Source organism: Anser brachyrhynchus (assembly GCF_964034855.1).
Source record: "Anser brachyrhynchus genome assembly, chromosome: 3".
Lineage (NCBI taxonomy): Eukaryota > Metazoa > Chordata > Aves > Anseriformes > Anatidae > Anser > Anser brachyrhynchus.
This window is the reverse complement of record NC_137696.1, coordinates 29363327-29382730: the sequence shown is the minus strand read 5'-3', so window position 1 is coordinate 29382730 and position 19404 is coordinate 29363327. Positions and strand designations below refer to the sequence as shown.

Sequence of the window (19404 nt, the reverse complement as noted above, 5' to 3'; positions counted from 1 at the left end):
CATGAACCAGAACAAAACTTCCACTAATGCAGCCTTTAGTGTCTTAAGTAGGTACTTGGCTGCCAGTCAGTATTAGGCGTGCTGTAAAGGGACTTTCTAAAAAAAAAATCTGACTCCAGACAGGGGTCCCTGTTTACTTCAGCTTGGTTTGGAGTGGTTAAATAGGATTTTGCAAAGGGAACGAAGAGGGGGACCAGATTCTCTAAGTTGAAAGCCTTATTTAAGAAGAACCGAGCTGCAAAGGAATTTGGTGCAGGATTTGCAGTTTTTGTTGCTCTTGTCTAACCGAATTTACATTTTCAAAACCAAAACAAACAAACCCCCAAAAGTAACATGAGCGAGCAGTAGCGCTTTCGGACGTGTGCATTACAAGTGATACAGAAAATACATTTGTGACTCAAAATTTTTAACAGCTGAGAAATAAATATGCAAAGCAGATTATTCTGTTTGCAGATGGTAATCCTGCCACACTGATTTTGCTCAGCTGTCTGATTTTCCAATGTCTGCATTCCTGGTTCCCAGGGTTCCCGGTTAAGAAATAAAATATGAGTCATGGGGCACGGTTACCTTCTGCACATCTGAACGGGTAGCTCGCTGTCTGGGAACAGATTATTACAGGCTGATCCCGCCCCGCTGAATCCAATGCAATGACAGGGGATTGGGGAAAATAAATAATTAAAAAAATCTGTTCCCCGCTCTGCCCCGCGTTTTTACAGCTGTAGGGTGGAAGTGCTTGCCAGCCCTTGTAAATCACCTTGCAGTGAATCAGCCGCTGGCCCCCCGGGTGCTGCAGGCGGGGAGGGCAGGCGCTGCATGGCAAGGTGAGGCACGGCCCCTTCCTCCCGCACGCTCTCGGGGATGACTCAGGCAGTTATTAAAAATTTCCAGCTTCCAGCTAAAAATGGCACCAGGAGCCGTGCCCCAGAGGGAAGGGGCGGGGGGGGGGGGGATGTGAAATGGTTTGTGCCGCTCCGGTCCCTGCTTCCTGACATGCACGCGCGCACACACGCACAGAGCCAGTGCGCGGCTCGTATGGGAGAAGTTTATTTTGCAATAAGACGGGTTAGCATTCTGCTTAAGGCTTTTGCGAAGACTGGATCCAATTTTCGGAGCCTGTTGCCAATATTTGTGAGTCATTTCCTTGGAATCCTACCTTTGGTGTTTATTTCCCTTAGAAGGAAACTTGTAAAAGAATAATAATAGCAGTCATTCTTCGTGGAAAGTAGCACAGGGCACAGTGGCAGACAGCTCGCTCTTTGTTCCCAAACACTTCTCTGTTTGCTTTGTTTACTTTCTTCAGCAGACAGAAAGTGAAGAAGGCGATATAATTAACCCCATAAAACATCTAATTTATGATGCCGGTGACATGCGTACGCTGCTGCACGGGAGCGAAAGCGAGCTGGGGAAGCGGTTTTCTTTCGTACCTCTTAAAGAACGAGAACTGCCTTGGGATTCGGGAAGTCTCCGTATGTAGCAGAAGGGCTTTGCTGCCTCAGACCAGCCCTAGTGGTGTAACCCCGTCTTCTCTCTGACTTCGGTCACTGCAACAACACCTGGCCCCTATTCAGTGCCGAGACCTGTTGCAGAGGGAAGCCCACCGGAGGCGCACGGCCCCTCGCACCTTGCCGCAGAAGCACTGCTTACCACCGGGACACTGACCTGGCTTGGCAAACTGAGCTGAATCCTGGGGGGAGCTCTGCTCGTCTGGCAGAGCCACGCAGCCACCAGCGGGGCGGAGGTGGAGAGCGTACGAGACGTTTTGGCGAAGAACACTGGAAAAAAATATTTACGCTTATTGGAATAAATACCGAAGGAGCTTTATTGTTCTCCTGGAGCAGGCAGGACACGCACGCTTCAGGAGGTGGCTGCACTAAACTTAATGCCACCTTTTTCAGATCTGCCCGGGGCGGGGGGGGGGGGGGAACAATTTGCACATTTATTTGCATTTTCTATACTTGAACAAGTTCTGGTGCAAACTGTAACTGTTACAACCACCATTTAGGAGCTCATTGCATACAGGCCCTCAAGAGCACCGGGAGGTGACGTACCTCCAAAGAAAGACATAAAAAAGGAAACCTCTGCTATCAGCATAGAAACCTCCTATAGAAACCAGAAGCAGAAGAAAACACAACTGCTAGGAATTCAAAAGATTTTTTTTTTTTTTAATCTGAAAGTGTGCTTGCTAAGAAAACCGGGGAACTCTGACAAACCGGGACAAAGAAATTCCAGAAGGTTTTTATGGGAAGAATTCAGTTGAAAATAATTAAAAGAAAAATATTTAGCATGTGGGAGTTGGGAAAGGCAGAGAAATATTTGCTTGAAATTCCATCCTGCGGAAGAGACACTGGAGCATCTGGATTTGTACCATTCAAATTAGGAAAGGAGTTAAGGAACTGAAGATACCTTTGAAACACTTTCATGGAAAGGATATATCCTGACACAATTTCAGACTATGAGTCAATTCCCTTTCAACTGAGCAGTAAGTCTGTTTCTTGAAGGAAAAAAGAAGAAAAAAAAAAAGAAAGAAAGAAAGAAAAAAACAGTGGATTCCTTGAATTTCCCTGAAGTGAAGGCCAAGAAATACAGGGAAAAGCAGTGGGCTTGGCAGGCCTGTGGTTTATCTGTACCTCAGCAGGCTGAGGAGCGGAACTGACCCTGTTGGCACCCAGACCTGCTGCCCGACCAGCCCGGGGACTCCGGCCAGCCGTAACCATCTTGCTGCACCCTCACATCGCGCTTGCGGTGCTACATGTGCTCCTGAAGCCAGGTGAGGCTGAGGCAGCAGAAAGCCATCGCAGCCCTGAGCCGCACAGCCTCGCGGCCTCCTGCTGCCAGCTGCCCCTTGGAACTCCGACTTCAGTTTCTGATTAACTTCAGCACAACTGATGTGCCGAATGCTAATTCTAGGGGCTGTTCCTCTTTACCCAGTGCTTGCGGCCTCACCCTTCTCCTTGCCACCAGAGCCCTGGGTGCAGGGATCACCTTTGACTCTTCACTTTCGTTTACCGTGACTTGATTTCCCCAGTGCACGGTGAGTCGGTGTCCCCAGTGTGCCCACTGCTTCCTCGATAACATTACCGCAGCTCCGTGCTCACCCACCCAGAAGATTTCACCCAGTTTCAATCAAGGCCCTCCTAATCTCCCATCTCTGTTTCTCACTTCCTCCTCCTCGAGCTCCAGGCCTATCGGCCAGCTCGATCTGCTCAGCCACGAGCTCCCACATCCTCTTCTCCATCCAGCGCTGCGGTCAGCCCCCAGCCACCCCCCACCTCTCCGGCAGCAGGGTTTTAATTTCACACTCCAGGTTGTCACAGCTCTGCCCAAGCTGTCACCATTCCACCGTTGTCCCTGCTGGTGTCCTCATGCATCCACTGCTTTCCTCTGGGAGCCTCTGTGCCCTTCTCCACAACGTGGCTGCCCACGGGGCACCCGCCCTCCGGCAGGGAAGTTGGGGCCCCCAAACTGCGTGGCAGAGAGCAGGGAGTTAGCAGTGAGGTTAGGCTGGAACAGTGCGTGCAGGGCATGGCTGGTTTTGTCACTTTTCGTGCTCCTGCACTGGTCTGGGTGCTGGATTGTGGCTTTCCCTCCTCCTCTCTGGGTGCCACTTGCTTGGTTAGGGCCTGGGTCTCATCCATGGGGGACTCCCATTGCTTCTGTGGTGTGAATTTCAGATAATGCCAGGAAGGGAACAGCTACCAAGCTGATGGCAATTATATTTTCTAAGCACGTCAGTCCAGATGTTAAGAGTGGCATCGTACAGCTAGGAGACATAAGTCTCTCCTTAAGCCACGTTGCTGTGCACTGAGAATGCTCCAGAATATGTGCTAACTCCGCAGCGCTTGGGTGCAAACCCAGGAGTTAGGAAAGGAATGGCCATCCTAAGTCTATTCCCCTGTCTTTCTTGATCTTGTAAGACCTGCAGCATTATGGTAACAAGCATTTTATATTTAAGTTTGTTTTTTTTTCCGAGGCATTCTGGAAGTGTATAAAAAGCCCTTTTCACTGACATAGCATCAGGCTTGTTATAATGTGAATGGCATCATTACAGTTCTCTCATTAACATCATAATGGCTCTGGAGGAATAGTGAGAGAAAACCCAGCAAATGGAGTAGAGCAGCAATGCGTAGTAGTCTTGCTGTGTAAAGCTGCGTACGGAAAAAGTTTGACGTTTTAACCTTCGGGCTGCTGCATGTTCCTCAGGGTGTCCTCGCACTGCGTGCATTTGGCTGGCAAAATGGAAAAATTGTGGTAGCCTAAGGATGGAGGGCTGGGTTCAATAAAAAGCCCTGCCTGGCTTCCATGCCACTGAAGCCCACACAAGGCTCCCAAATGGCTTTTTCAAAATTGAATCCAGCCCCGAGTGTCAACCTTTCGCTGTAATTTTGTATAGTAAATGTATTGTATGCTCAAACGTACATCTTTCATCCTTTATTTCCAGTGGTGTTAATGGAAATGCAACAATGCGTGTGCTGTTCTGCAAAGTCTCATTGAAATGAATGGGATTTTTGATGAAATCCCTCCATTGCATACGATAATGTATTATAAATGGGTTGGGCTTATGGCTGGGGGATGATGTGATCTGGCTCTCGTTCTGGCTCTGACACTGATTTGCTGTGTGACTTCTGGCAAAACGCTCAGGAGGGGATTTTGCTGCCCGTAACGGGGAGAAACGGCATGGCAGCTCCCACAGCAAAGCCAGAGGTCCTGTTTCTGGGCTGGGTGCAGCCACACTGCCTCAGAAACATCCCCTCGTGCTTCAGGCTCTCGGTTCTGCGGTGTCCAGCGTCACCTTGCAGGAGGCTGATTGCCGACGTGCTGCGTACCCGCAGCTCCCTTCCCACTCGTTTGCAGCAGCTGGCAGTGAGCGCTTCTGAAAATCAAACAAGAGCAAATAGCATGCCCAGCGTCAGGAGCCTCTTAAAAAGGCTGGTTCTCTGCTTCCCTGCACTGAAACAATTCCTCTGCTACAAAATGGGGCTTATTTTGTAGCTGAGTGCCACCTCTGCAGCTTTGTAAAGCACGCCCAGACCCACAAGCTTGGTTTGGGGTTTTGGTTTTCCTTTTCTTTTTTCTTCCTCGGAAAGCTCTATTATTTATGCCTTGGTTTTATTCCATTTGGAAACACGGCGAATGTGCATGGACAGTAGCTGTTTATGGAAGTTAACTGGCCTGCCTCTATTAATTTTGCATGTTGTAAATAGCAGAAGCAGTTCATTTACTTTACAGGCTGTCCAGAGAAGTCAGTTTTTTCGAGATAAATCAGCAGCAGTGTGCAGAAGGCATCCCAACACTTCCTTCCTTCCTTCCTTCCTTCCTGTGTGTTTCTGCTTAAGCGCAGAAAGACTTACTTGTGATGAAATATGGTAACAAAATGCATGGTCGACAGCTCCGAGTCCAATTTTGTTCTCATAAAAGAATTCCACAAAGGGATGCTGAACTCATTAGGAGCAAAGAAATCCTTACTTTCCCAGCGCAGCGGTGAGTTTCTTCCAGCCCTTACTCTCCAAGGACGAGCACTGAGTGTTGACATCAGGCCAACATCAGAAGATTGATGTCTCCCTGGGAGCGATTCCTCGGCACAGATTAACGAGGAGAGTCCATGGGTGCTTTCTAACAGCAGCCCAACCTTTTCAGCCACAAAATGCATGACTTTTGAGCTGCTTCTCAGCTGTTTCTTTTGGCCCTGACCCACTTGTGGTTTTGAGCAGCCTTTCCGTGCGTCGGGACTCAGCTGGAAACAGAAGGTGCGGGGAATAAATGCAGGACCTCGGCTGTGCCACGGGTTACCTCCCCGGTGGCTCGTCATTCCCTGCCTCGTTCTTTCTTTGCCCAGGGAAAGCAAGAGGGCATTAACGTGAGAGAAAATGTCAGAGGGTCTCACATAGGGCAGGTTTCCTTGCTCGTAAGCATGTTTTAAGCTACAAAATAATACATCGATGAGGAAGAAGGGGCTTGGGCGTCTTCCAGTACATCTGCAGGGTGGCCTTTACTGGGGCAGAAGGCTGGGGGATTTCAGCCTGCTTCCCTTCCTCTCCCATTTTCTGCCTCGGTGGGGCGCAGGGGGGCAGCCCCGCGGGTGCGGGAGCCGAAAACCCGAGCCCAGCAGCAGCCCCGTGCCTCCCTCCCGGACTTGGGGAGCCAAGCGGCAGATGCGGATGGTTTATTTTCCTCCCTCTCCTACTGCGGTTTGTTGTTTTATTTTCATTTTATTTTTTTTTTTTTGCCTCTAGCTGGTACCGCAAGCCAGCGCTGGGATCCCACCTGCCCACCTGCGGGCCTTCCTCCGGGGGGGCTGCGCGAGGGGGAACCGCATCCCTCTTCCTCGGGGAGAGGAGGAGGAGGAGAAGGAGGAGGAGGAGGAGGAGAGGGAGGGAGGGGCCGGCTCTGGGCGCATTGTTCCGCGCTCTCTGCCAAGAAGTGGGTGGCTGCGGGCTCGTCCCCTGCCCCTCGCTCAAACTTTGCTCCCTCCGGCGCCGGGGGGCGGCCGGCCCCGACCCCCCCCCCTCCGCTCCTCCCGGTGCCGGGCTGCGGCTCCCGGCGGGGCAGAGCCGGGCAGAGCCAGCTGCGGAGGAGGAGGAGAATGGGCAGCGAGTGAGCCGAGCCGGGCAGCGAGTGAGCGGGGCGGGACGGGACGGGACGGGACGGGGATGGGGTCCGGGATGGGGTCGGGGCCGGGGCCGGGGGCGGCGGAGGGAGCGGGGCCCCCGCGCCCTTTGTGGCAGAGAGCTCGGCTCCGTCTCCGGCCGCGGGAAGGCAAAATAATCATAGTGTAATAATAGTACTAATAGTAATAATAATGATAATATTAATATGATGATGACGGCGATGGTAACAGTGCAGACAGGCGCCCGGCAGGAGGGCGGCCGGCCAGCAGGAGGGGTGCCCGGAGTGTCGGGGGTCCGGAGGGGGTGCCGGGGGTCCTGGGGCCGGGGTCTCACGGCGCCGCTTCGCTCGCAGGATCCGGCCCCCGCCATGACCCTGGTGCTGCCCATGCAGCGGCTGGGCCGCCCCAGCGCCGCCGAGGGAGCCGCCGACCTCGCCGCCTACCGAGCCCTCTGGGAGCCGCCCGCCTGCGGCCGCACCGCCACCGCCACCGCCACCGCCACCGGCACCGGCACCGCAGCCCCCGGCACCGCTCCGGCACCGCCAGCCACCGGGACCCCCTCCTCAGGTAGGTCCCGTCCCGTCCCGTGCCCATCCCGTCCCGTCCCGTGGCCCCCCATCCCGTCCCGTCCCACCCCATGTGCCCCCCGTCCCATCCCGTGGCCCCTCATCCTGTCCTATCTCATCCTATGGCCCCCCACCCTGCCCCATCCTGTCCCGTGTGCCCCCCATCCCATCCCATCCCACGGCCCCCCATCCCGTCCTGTCCCCTCTCCCCACTCGCAGCCCCGGCTGCGGGCTCCCCTCATCGGGAAAAAAAGGATTTGGGTTGGAGGACCTCCGGCAAACCGCGTGTCGTTTGTCCTGTCTGATTTATTGCCCGCAGGATCGCATTACAGGGGAATTTCAGATCCTGTAGCGACATCCAAGATCACATACTTTAAAAGGAAATATGTGGAAGAAGAGGATTTCCATCCACCGCTCGGCAGCTGTGCGCATAAAGTATGTTTTCTCATAGCCGTTATTTTCACCCCGAGTTTCAGAGGCTTAGCACCAGTCATTGACCCGTTTCCAGAAGGCTGAAATACTCTGCTGAAATTAGGGGAGCGATCCAGCTGTTTGCCCAGAAACAAATAGTTGTCGCTTGCTCACATTTATTGTTTTATTGTCAGCAAACTGCCTAGGAAGCAAAGGCGTTTCTGCATTTATAACAACTCTAAGTGTCAATGCTCAGAATAACTTTTTTTTTTTCCAGATTCTTTTGTTCTTAGATAGTTTATACCATGCGTACAGAAGCAGTTCTGTAGGGTTTGAACACCAGAAATGAAGAACGAAAGTAAATAAGAAGGGCCCACAATTCCCCATTCACTCCAAACTTTTTGCAGGGGAGAAAATACCAGCATGTTCCCTGTGCCCCAGATGGGCTAGAGAGCCTCTGGAGAAGCAGAATGACTCGAAAAGGGAGTACGAGCTCCTTCGGTATTTAATCCTGTTTATTAAAAAGCTAATAACTCCGAAAGAACAGATTAGTAAGTGAAAGAATTTTTCTTTTTTTTTAACGAAAGCCATCAAGGGAGGGATTAGAGCAGCCGTTTCCCAGGCCGGTGAATACGTAAATTGAAATCTGACTTTTTTTCTGGGAGACATGGTGCTCTTGTTCGCCAGGGGTGCAGCCCTGTGAGGAGCCCAACACCGGGACTGACGTGCTTGAGGATGTCCTGTGCCCTGGGACACCCCCGGGACACCCCCGGGACACCCCCCCTGCCTCGCAGCATCCCACCGGGTCCCAGCACTGCCCCGTCACTGGTGCAGGTGGAGAGGACAGGATGCGCCCCGCTCTGCTGGAAGCCCCGCTCGCAGAAGGTGGCAGTGCCGCCAGAGCCCCGGAGATGGACACTAGGTGCAGAGCACTGAGGCTCCTCCATGACCTTTCCCTATACCGTGGAGGCAACCTCCCGGGACGAGCGGAGGGTGTAGTGCCTCTCCCCTGCCATGGTGCCGGGTGGGGAGGTCAGCCCCGACTGCTGTCCTGGAGGAGAAGCCGGCCATAACGTTGAGCTGGACCTTAGAGCAGCCGAAGGAATTTTCAGCTACGAAGAGCCTCAGCTGGGAATAAGTGATTGACCGGCAGGTGGAAAACTGCCCCACCGTTAACTACAGAAGGTGCTCGGTCTGCACCCGGAGCAATGAAGAGAGCAACGAGGGTGGCAAAAAATGGCCTACGTTTAGCAAGCGTGTCTCCCACGTGTCACACCTTTCTCTGATTTCGGCCAGTTTTTTCCTTGGATAGATGGGTGGATTTTTTGCATTAGTGATTATTTTCCTCACAAAGCAGAGGAGTCATTGCCTGTCCCTTTCTAATAGCACCTAAAAGCATTGTAGAGGTGTTGGCGAGAGAGGCCTGTCTCAGACTCCTGGGCTGTTGTAGACACCTATCACGCCAGAAACCCTGGGCCACCAGGCCCTGCTGTCCAGCACAGATATCCCCCCTACTTTGCAACCCAGAGATCTGGGGGAGGGAGGATTCCCCCCAGATTATTTTGAATTTTGTACGCTTTCTGTGCCTCCTCTGCCCAGCAAGGAGAGCATTACACTCTCGGGTGGTTTGTCCCGTAGGCCCCAATGCCCATCTCCAGGGCTGCTGGTGACCACTCGTGGTAGAAGGCCTCTGATGACTGGTTCCTGCTGGTGGCTCTCCAGGGCCTCTCTCCAGGATGATCCTTGCGTGCTCAAGGCTTTTAAGGGTTCCCTGTCAGTTACTACAGCACATGTAAAGGACGCAGGTTAACCTGTAGGGTTAATATAATTCAAAATGGGTCTTTTATTATAGAGAATTATTCTCTCTAACAAAGAGGAGCTTCGGCTGTGAACTTGCTTGGAAACATGGCCAATTTTTGTTTTTACGAGGCGCTGTGCTGCTTCTGAGCCCTGCAGCCAGGCCCAGGCTGTGGAAAGAGCTGAAGGGCTGAGGAGAGCTGAATGGATGTGAAAAGCAGCTGTGCTTTAAGCGCTTTCAGTCCTCATAGCTACGACTTCCACTCTGCAAAAATGCTGTAACCATGTGGGAAAGGGAAGAATGATCAAGCCACAGATGGGGGGGATTTAGAGCAGCCTCTCTTTGTGATGTGCTTCTCTCCTCCTACGCAAACCAAATTCTTACTAAAAATGAAAATTAGTTAATGCTGCTTACAGTAGCGTGCATTACCCCCTCTCTATTTTGATTCCCAGGGTAGCGATTACAGTGCAGATCCCAGGGCCTCCCGGGGGCAGTAACCTGCTCCCGCTGCCAGTGCCGAGAAAGGGAGTCCTGGAAGGACCGTGGCAGGGGGAACGAATCTGCAGGCTCCTGGCCAGGATTTCTGCAAATCCCCATCCCCTCTTCGTTTCCTGACCTAGTCCCTGCCTACCCGCATTCCCATCGGTCCCATGGAGCGCAGGGTGTAGTGTGCGGGCCAGCAGCTGCTCTCCAGATGCTGCAATGCTTTGAGATGGGTTTTTCCCTGCCTCCCTCCCTGCTTGCGTTTTTGTTCACAAGAGCAGTGGTCGAGAGCATGGCATGTGGAGGCCTCCTGGTTGGAGGGCCTCTCCTGCTGGCGGTGGATTAGCTGCTCCGGCACTTGCTGCCGGCCACGTCTCACAAACCTCTGGCGGTCCGTGCTGCAGAGGCCACACGGAGGGACCTTCACCTGGCTTCAGGGCTCTGTAAAGCCCCACAGGGAACAGGATCGGGTCTGCTTACATCAAAGAGCCCCCCCATGACTGGAGCAAAACTGCACTACAAATTTATGATTAAGCCCCAGATGCAAGTAAAGAGCCAGATTGGGATTTCACTCTCCCACCCTGGGTTTGTGCCTCTGGGTGTATAACGGGGTTACACCTCAGCCCGGGGTGTTCTGTGGACGAGAAAAAGCAGGTCCCCAGTCATGCGGGTGTGCAAAATGGGAAGCCACTTCTAGGTGCTTGAGAAAGAGGATGAGAAAAGCAGTGACATGGAGTGAATACTATGCTTCATTTTCTTTCTCTTGCCTGGAGCAAAACTGGTTGACTTCAGTTCTGTATCTTCTGTCTTTTGCATTTTCAGACAATCTCAGTGTTTGAGGAGCGGGCCCATATTCTTTACATGTCTTTGGAAAAGCTGAAGTTCATTGACGACCCTGAAGTCTACCTGCGGAGATCCGTCCTCATCAACAACTTAATGAAGCGAATCCACGGAGAAATCATCATGCAGAACAACTGGTGCTTCTCTGCTTGCTCCTTTGGTGGCACCTCACCACAGGAGTGGTTCGTGCCTCAGGACTGTCCGTACAGAAAACGTCTCCGCATGGCCAAGGAGGAGTACGAGAAGATCCACACGTGCTGCTTCTATCAAGAGTGTGGCAGTCACTATTTAAACCTACCCTACTCGGTCAGTGCCAGTACAGAAAATACTTCCTCCTCTTCCTCCTCCTCTTCCCCCATTTCTTTGCCCAGCTGTTCCCAGCAGGTGGATTATGACATTGGCAGTGCCCCTTCTTACAGGAGCGACGACCAGATACCCGCTAACGAAATATTCGTCACCAATGGCAGGCCTCACGGTAATCAGGAAAAGGCAAAATTTGCTGACGAGAAAGGCAGTAACGAACCTGAGCGAGACAGTGCCCCCCTAAACTGTGAACCTCTAAGAGGCACCCATGCTCCCGAATGTAAAGGCAAATTTTATGACTATTTTGAGACTGGATGTAATGACAAGAGCAACGGAAGTGAATCTTGGAAAAAATGCTTAAGGAAAAAGGAATCTTTACCAAGTAATAAAATGTGCTGCAGCAAAGGAAGTAAAATATGAGGCATCTTTCTTGCTCCATTGAAGCATGCGCAGCATGTTCGTTTGTCTATCAGATTTTTATTTTGAATGGATTTTTTATAGTTTTCTACAAATGATACAATCATGCCACAAACATTACACGTAGTTTTAAATGACTGGAGAGCAGATTGCAGAGAGCGTCGCTATGATCTGCATCAGCGGGCTATTTATAAGTATGGAGACTATCATAAAGAACGCAGTTGCGTTACCGCTTAGCACTGTAGTCTGTGTGGCTATGGTGCAGCTTTTGTTACTGAAAATACCAATCAGCCAGATGGGGAAAACATATCGTTTTATACATCCCCGCCCCCAAGAAGTCTGCCATTAATTAAGAAGAACCTCCATTCTGTTTACTAAGGAATTAGAAGTCTGGTAAACAAATTGATGCTACCAGCAAGGGTGATGTGCTCCTTGTAACTCGGTGTTTGTTCTGACAAAGGACTGGCTATGTGGACTGGGAATAAACCATCCTTACATTTTGTATTGATACTTCTGAATTCCTGGATTCAGCGTCTCGTTCAACTGACAAAATGGGACATAGCATAAGGAAATAACCTGTTTATGGGATCTTAATCAGAAACACAACATGCAGCTCAAGTACTTGCACGTTTTCACCTCGGCTGTAGTAACTAATGAGGCTTGTTGTTATACAGGGCAGGTTTTTTTTTTGGTGCCTTACTTTTTGTCTTAATTTTTGCCAGCGTGAAAATTAAGTATAAATCAGTGATACAGCAGGGATTTAACCTAAGCAGAGGAAAAAAAAAAAAACCACAAAAAAAACAAACAACACAACAACACAGGGTGGATCAATATTATTAGAAACCTTTAACCTTTGAAGTACTGAGTTCAACTTCCTATTCAAACATCTCTGTTCTTCCTTTTTGATGCTCAATTGCTTTTTGATTTGCCATCCTTAGGAAGGGATTTAAGAAACAATAGAGAGATGTCTCTTGTAAACAAGCATTCGATGCTTGAGTGTTTCTATGGCAACTGTCTGTTGCTGGGGCTCTTTTATTTCCTTCTTCGTATAATGAAGTTCATGAACCAGTGGCATGTTTTATACTTTATTCTGTTTCGCATAATTCCTCTCTTTTAGATTGCAAAAGCATGCGGGAGTTTTTATATTACTTTTGCTGTTGATTTAAAAAAGACAACAACAGGAAACAAAAAGCACAATGTTAGTTAATCAATAATGTGGCGATAAACATGATTTTATCTGAATGAATGTAAGGGTTTTAATTTTAAAAAAGAACATTTTGGAGAAATGAGCTGAGATTTCAGTGGCTAAGGACAACGTTTAGTCATCCGTAGGTAGATTGATTCCAAAAGTGTGCTGTTTAAAATGCCCAGAAGGCATTTGTTGGGGTTGGACAGAGAGTATTGTGGGTCTTAGATCTACCAAATTAATTAGTTCCCACAGTCCCCATAACAACCTGCAGGATGTGCTCGGCAAAGTAGCCACATCCAAGCCACAGTGGACTCATAATAGCTGCCTGTTCCCACAGAATCACAGATCCAAGTGACACCTTCCCACCTCAGTTCATGTCCAGTGGGGACATTCACTTCCACGGAGGCACCCAGGGGTCCTGTCCCCAGGCTGTCCCTGGTGCGGTGCCGGAGCCAGTGGCACCAAAGCATTGGCAGGTCTGTGGGTTGTGGCCAAGCTGGGCGCCTCGCAGAGCACCAGGGCTTCACAGCTCAGCCTTGGTCCTAGTGGGCCATGGTTAGGTTGGGCAGCATGCACACCCCACGGTCAGGTTTGCAGCCCAGGCAGCTTTTATGAGTTAAGTGCAGTGGTCGCAGGAAAGTGGTCCCCCCTCCCAGCCAAGGTGACCCCAGGAGAACATCTAGGATGTAACTCAGTGATAACCTTTGCGCCGTCGTGTGAGTGGGAACTGGCAGGCGTGTAAGGGTTATCGCTGTGAAGAATGACGGATAAAGAAAGTGCAAATCCCACCTGATTTCTCCAAGACAGAAGCTTTTTTATTAATAATAATAATATTAAATATAGATCTCATTCATACAGTGTATGAGTAGGATCATCATTTAGACATTTGTCCACAAGGACCAATTAAAAAAAAAATGATTTTTCTTGTGTTATACCCAGATAGTCTAGTAATGTCTGCTCTTTTCCAATATTTGATAAACACTTGATGTTTTAAGCTTAAATATTAGATGCTTGTATACTAATGTGTTGTTGTAGTAAAGTGAGATTTCCTTGATATATATTTATTAAAATGACCAAAATTCATTTTAATTTTACATCTCCAATGGCTACTGGATCCTTTCCTCATGTTTCCCTCCCTCACCCAAGGAAATACCATTCAATCCAGCTGCTCTGGTGCTGAAGAGGTTACACAGCGGTCAACTCCTGCACCTCAGGTTGAGGCCAGGATGGAGCTCAGCCTCACCAGGGTTTCAGGGACCTTCAGGCCAGTCTAGTGGGTTTCCTTGTTCAGTTTTATTTTGATCTGTGGCATGTAGAGAGCGCAAACCAGATAGATAGGTCTTTTCCCCATTGCACGCGCCAGTCCTAGGAGTATTTTGCTACTACCACAAATTTACAAGAAACAGTTCTTTTCCAAGATTGTATTAATGCCTTTCATCCGCATCTCCCATGCATAACTACTAAATGAATGCTCCTGAGCATGTTGCTGGTCTATCTGCCTGAAGAACTGGACAGAAGAGCTTATCTCCACGGTGAATGTTTTACCCCCTGCAGGAGACACTTTGCTGCTAGAGTGTAACACTACAGAGCACTGTGCTGTTCAGCAGGCTAATCCCCGCTTATGATGGTACATCCCTAATATATGGAAAACAAACAAACTAAAAAAGATGTTTCTGTTGTCAGGTCTATTTTAATGTCATTGTGGACAAAATGTCATTTTATTATCAAGGATTGCTTTCTACCAGAAAATACAGGCCTTACACCCTGGAGCAAAGCTGTGGTGAAGAGGTGTTTTCCACAGTCCATCCTCCAGTGCTCCTCCATCCATCCTCCTCTTTCATCTCTCACCTCACCACCCGTCCTTTCTCTGAAGACCTGTGATGCTGCTGGGGCGATGCGCTGGGTTCAGAGGTGCAGTGTGGTCTGAAGGGGCGTTAAACAAATTAGCCAGGCTGCAGGGCATCTCACCACTTCGTGTGCCACCGGAGGCCCGTGCCAGTTGTGGCCCGGGCAGCCGAATGGCCCTGCCAGCTGCCAGCCCTTGGACTGTGCCATGGCAGCGACCTGGTGATTGAGGGTTGCCGGTCGAAGCAGGGCGTGAAGGTGATTTCTGGCCTGCATTCGTCTCATGCCCTTTCACTGGCTTCTTGAGATAAAGGCAACAGCCAGAGGTGTGACAGATGCAATTGCTGCTTACTAATGCAAGCAGCCTTGATAAAATATGTTTTGTAAGTTTTATCAGAAAAGAGTTGGTCACATTAGATAAAGGGTTAAGCTGCGACAGGGAAAGGATTTAATCTGGCGTTTTATTCAGAGAATGTGACTCTCACATTCCCAGAGACACCTAAACTGTGTCACTGCCCGTCCCTTGCTTTGCAGCCTCGAAAGCAGGGGCTGCCCTGGCTTCACGTAGGAGTTTTTTGGGGCTCCTCAGCACTGGTATGAGCTTTTCGACAGCCACATGAAGCACCCCGGGGGGCTTCTCCTGGCAGGGCACATGCAGCTGGCTGGAAGAGCGCAGCTGGGGCCGCACTGCAGAGGATCCTGGTGGAGATGCCGGGAGATGCGAGCCTTCCGCAAGGCATCCCGTGTAACAGCCAAGCCGCTCGGTCACAACCGCCTGGAATACACAGTAATTTCCTGTGTTTTTTCAATCTCACTTTAACTTCTCTGACAGATGGGGAAAGATGACTAAACCGAGGGAGTTTACAATAGTTCGTCTTGTGGTGTTTGCAAACTGTCTCTGTGAGGTCCATTTGCTCTAATGTAAACACTGCCATGGCAGGGTGCCTAGTGCCTTTGCAGCAGCTAATCCTGCTCAGCTGAAGGCTGATAATGCGAGGTATACACCAAAGGCCTGGTCTGCATGGTGATCCGAACACAAATCACCCCTGGGGCTGAGGGGTGTTAGGAGGAGACCTTCACTCCTCTCTTGGCTCTCCACAGAAAGTGTGAAGCAAAGCAGCTGCGGCTGCACGACCAGATTGAATTCACCGCTGAGCCTCGGTGGCTTTCTGTGTCGGGGGGCTGTGGGCAGGTGTAGGCTGTAGTCATGCAAAAATGGTTGCACCTGGGGCTGTAGTTGGCCTGCTGCTGCTGCTGCTCTCCCTAGTCTATAAGTCAAGTAAAGGAAGCAAATGCAGCCCTGGGGAAGGTGGAGTTTCAGTTCCTCTGCTTTGCAAAAGTGGTGTGGACTGTGAAGTATGTGAAGTTTTCTCACCAGATCCAGCTGAAAGACCAGGTAGGCAAGTGCATTAACTTCTTTTAATCTTTGTGCTCAGGTTTCTCTCTGATGAACCCAGGGAGTGCGAGGAGAAGTCACAGATGCGTGGTCTGCATGTGCTCAGAAGCACGCTTACTTAGCAAAAACAAACAAACAAAAAAGAACCAACCCCAACTAAAACCCCAAAACAGTGAGCTGCTGAATTTGAAAAACAACTTATTTCCCAAGGCTAGCAATTCCTCTCAATTAGTACAGCATCATTGTCCAATTTACTGCGTAGAGCATCTAATCTGTCATGCTGGGACTGCAGAAACAAGATAAATGGTCTGTCTGATCAAGGTCACTTCATTCGCTTCTACGTCTTGCAGTGGTATTTTCCCTGTGGAATAGCCTGCTAGGCTCATCTTTCTGTACTGTGGGCTGTCTGCCTCCTGAAATAATTAAAGGCTCTGGCAGTTGTGGAGGAGGTGACAGGATAGCAGGGGTTGGTGACTGTGCCTCCTCCAGGGAAACCTGACCCATAGTCATCATGGCTGTGATCCTCCAGCAAGCACAACGGGGCCTTCCAATGGCATTTCCACCGTCTGCTCACCCCGTTCTGTTTCTAATGCAGCATTTTCACCTGTAGGTTGTGACTGATGTCCAGTGCTTTCTGGTGGCTGTTGCAGCAGGGTGAGGGGTGATGAGTCCCTCAGCTGGCATGAGATGATGATGCGCCATGGATTGTCGGATAGGTTGTGCCCAGTCTGATCTGCTGGCTGCCCACAGCTCTGGTTGTTGTTGTTGGTTTTGTCTTTCCTCACCTTGTTCTCAAAGCAGGGTTCAAACGACAATTGCCCGCTTCCACCCATGCGGTGCAGGACTGTCCACTCTCTTTGTTATAGAAAGCCTCTGTCTCTGGAAATAGGAGATGAGCAACAGATTATTTTCAAATCCAGTTTTATTCCCAACTCCGGAGTTGCTTCTCTCTTAATATGTGTGTACAATTTGTGCTATATTCATCAACTCTAAAAATCCACGTAATCTTTTACCTCCATCCATTGCTTTTTTGAGACAAGATCTTTTATACTTATTTATGTGACTAAGCCCCACTTTTTAGCCATATTCTCTCAGTCATATGGCTGCTGTGGGGCCCTTTATTCCTTTGAAAGAAGTAGTTTAGTTATGGCTCAAAATGCAATTGCCCTTTATATTACAAATCATCAGAGTATGCATACATTGTATTGCTACCGTCTAAGTGTAATGTACTGTCAGTACTACATTTTTCCCAAATTTATCCTTCATGAGTCTCAACAAGTATGACCAAAATGACCTATGTTTCTCAATTTCTGCTCTAATTTTCATGAAAATAGTTTGAATAATTTTTTGATCTTGAGCAGGCTATGTTGTACCTTTGGAGGCTGAATGCCCTTTGTTCTTTCTTTGACCCCTTCCTTTGCTTGACAGCTTGGATTCTGGTTTACCAGCAGAGTAATTAGTGTAATAGTGGCAAACTTTGTGCTTGCTGTGAGAAGTAAGATGCATTACGTTTGCAGTTGTGAAACATACTTTCATTGTAGAATTGCTCCACTACAGAAACCTCAAAATAGCCCGTATAGTCATCAGTCATGAGGAAAATCTTAAACGGCGAGTAAGGCTTAAGCTACTGTCAGATCATTCCCCTTATTCTGCATACAGGCTGAGGTGAGGATTTTTACTCTGAGTTTATTCACCCATTGAAAGCGCTCCTTTTGCTAATTCTGAGGCTTAAAGATGATGATTGAATGTCAGCTTTTGAGGTATTTCACCAGTGACCATTACAAAAAAGGCTTTTGGGTAATGAGCTTGCCCCACATTCCCAATGGTCTTTGGAGCCTCTTAAGTTGCCAGCAGCTCCCAGTAGTCAGTCCCCTTCCAGCTGCCAAAGCTCCTTTTCTCCTTTGAATATTTCCATGTGCTATGCATAAAATATCTTCCTAGGCCCTAGAAACACAGGAACAAGACAAACTCTTTTAACTGAATGTCAACATAAATAATAGAACTGCAACCAAACCAATAATTTTATCCTTTTCACTTAGGAAATATAAAGCCTTTTTTAAATTTATTTATTTGGAAACTTAATTTTAATTTAAATAATGCAACCACAGCATTTTCAGACTGCCATGAATATGACACCCATGCACTGAAAATCCTTCGTGATCAAGTAGCGCTGCCCTGGTGGGTGCCAAAATGAGAACCTCGACTGAGCCTCTGAGGTTTGCCTGAATGCTTTCCCACTGCCTCGGTTCTTCCTTTTACTCAAGAGCTGAGAAGATGCGTGTGGAGGGGGAGGGGACCTGAGGGAAGACGTAAATCATGGCAACCTGGCTGTCAGGAGGGTATCACTTTTTAATTCCCGGTTTGTGTTCCCGGTGGCAGTGGAGCTGCGATCTGAAATTTTGTTTCACCTCTCTGCTTTGTGTGCGGGTGCCAGAGCAGTGGCAGCCCCTGGCCGCTCGAGCTCGGAGGTAAGGGACCTTGCAGCAGCAGGCTTGCCTAGAGGTTTTGTTCCTGTTTGATAGGTCGGGCTGGCACTCATTGCAGGAGCAGCTGGGAAGAAATAATTAGCATAACAAAGAGCTATATTATAGTATTGCGTTGTGCATTTTGAGCCTTCAGATACCTTGCGTGTTGTGTACATCTGGATTCCAGGTATAATCTGACAAACACAAAATTAAAAAAAAGATCCCTCCACCTTTAAAGCAAAAAGAATATGATTCATTTAAAATATTGTAAAGTTTGGGTGTAGCAGTGCTGTGGGTGCATTCACCTGAACGGGGTGCCAGTGGTCACTGGTGTGGTGTTGGGGAGCGTGGCTCTCCCCGGCTGGCAGGAGGGTCCCAGGGGGATGCAGGGCCGAGTCTTCCTGATATGCCTGGGCCAGAAGAGATGTGCTGGGGCCTGGCATCCCCATCGGCTGCTTTTGCCCCACGGCACAGCAGTGGAAGGGGCGTGCTCAGGCATTAGGCTGCTGAGGGGAAGGCAGTGGGTGCAAACGCGTTGTGTTTTGCTCCATGTTCATGGTTAGCGATCAGCACATTTGCACTGGGGGGGCACTGGTGACTTCTACTGCGTTAGTGGTGTGAGGTGTTGTCATGGACCAGGTGGGAAGCTGCTTGGTGTGCTGCGCTCCTCTCTCTCCTTGCTTGCCACAGAGCTGCCCCAAATGCCTGCGGCATTTGTAACACCCGCGCTGCCTTCCCTGTGAGCTGCTCCGTGCCGCCTGCATGCGCAGTGCCCAGCTGCCCATGTGCTGCGTGCACCTCTCCCCTCCTCCTTCCCCCTTCTGTCTGGTTTTTGGCTGAGGAAAATTACCCACCCCAGGAGTTAGAAGAAATACAGAGAATAAAATAAGAGGAGCGAAAATATCCCGGGGAAGGTTTTTCACAGCTGATCCTCTCCCAGGTTGGATGTCTGTCAGATGCGCTTGCAGCGCACAGACACATCTCTCCCTCAGAAAGAGGGATTTAAAACCAAACCCACGAATGCAGCTCTCCCTCTTGCTCCCGTGAATCGAGAGTCCCTGGCAAAGCAGGAGAGTAAATCCCAGGG

The 19404-nt window shown here is 49.6% G+C and overlaps 2 protein-coding genes across 9 annotated transcripts in view; both read left to right on the top strand.

Moving 5' to 3' along the window:
* Positions 1–802: 802 nt before the first annotated feature.
* SERTAD4 (SERTA domain containing 4) lies at positions 803–13705 on the top strand. Of its 6 annotated transcripts, XM_080586370.1 has the most exons (5): positions 6258–6612; positions 6958–7171; positions 7490–7605; positions 9220–9373; positions 10685–13705. In XM_080586370.1, the coding sequence occupies exons 3-5, from the start codon at positions 7556–7558 to the stop codon at positions 11423–11425; spliced, it is 945 nt and encodes a 314-aa protein (XP_080442496.1). In that variant the 5' UTR covers positions 6258–6612; positions 6958–7171; positions 7490–7555; the 3' UTR covers positions 11426–13705. The 6 variants fall into 6 exon arrangements, with proteins under 6 accessions (XP_080442495.1, XP_080442494.1, XP_080442491.1 ...); XM_080586369.1 differs by lacking the exons at positions 6258–6612; positions 9220–9373 and adding an exon at positions 803–821; XM_080586368.1 differs by lacking the exons at positions 6258–6612; positions 9220–9373 and adding an exon at positions 2774–3031.
* Positions 13706–15647: 1942 nt separating this feature from the next.
* The window catches only part of LOC308192603 (uncharacterized protein), a 41953-nt gene continuing 38196 nt past the window's right edge, over positions 15648–19404 (top strand). Inside the window, exon 1 of one of the 3 annotated variants that reach the window (XM_080586378.1) lies at positions 15648–15852. In XM_080586378.1, coding sequence (XP_080442504.1) covers positions 15672–15852 — 181 coding nt within the window. In that variant the 5' untranslated portion in view covers positions 15648–15671. The remainder of the gene's footprint in view (positions 15853–19404) is intronic. The other 2 variants (XM_080586377.1, XM_080586376.1) reach the window with 2 other exon arrangements.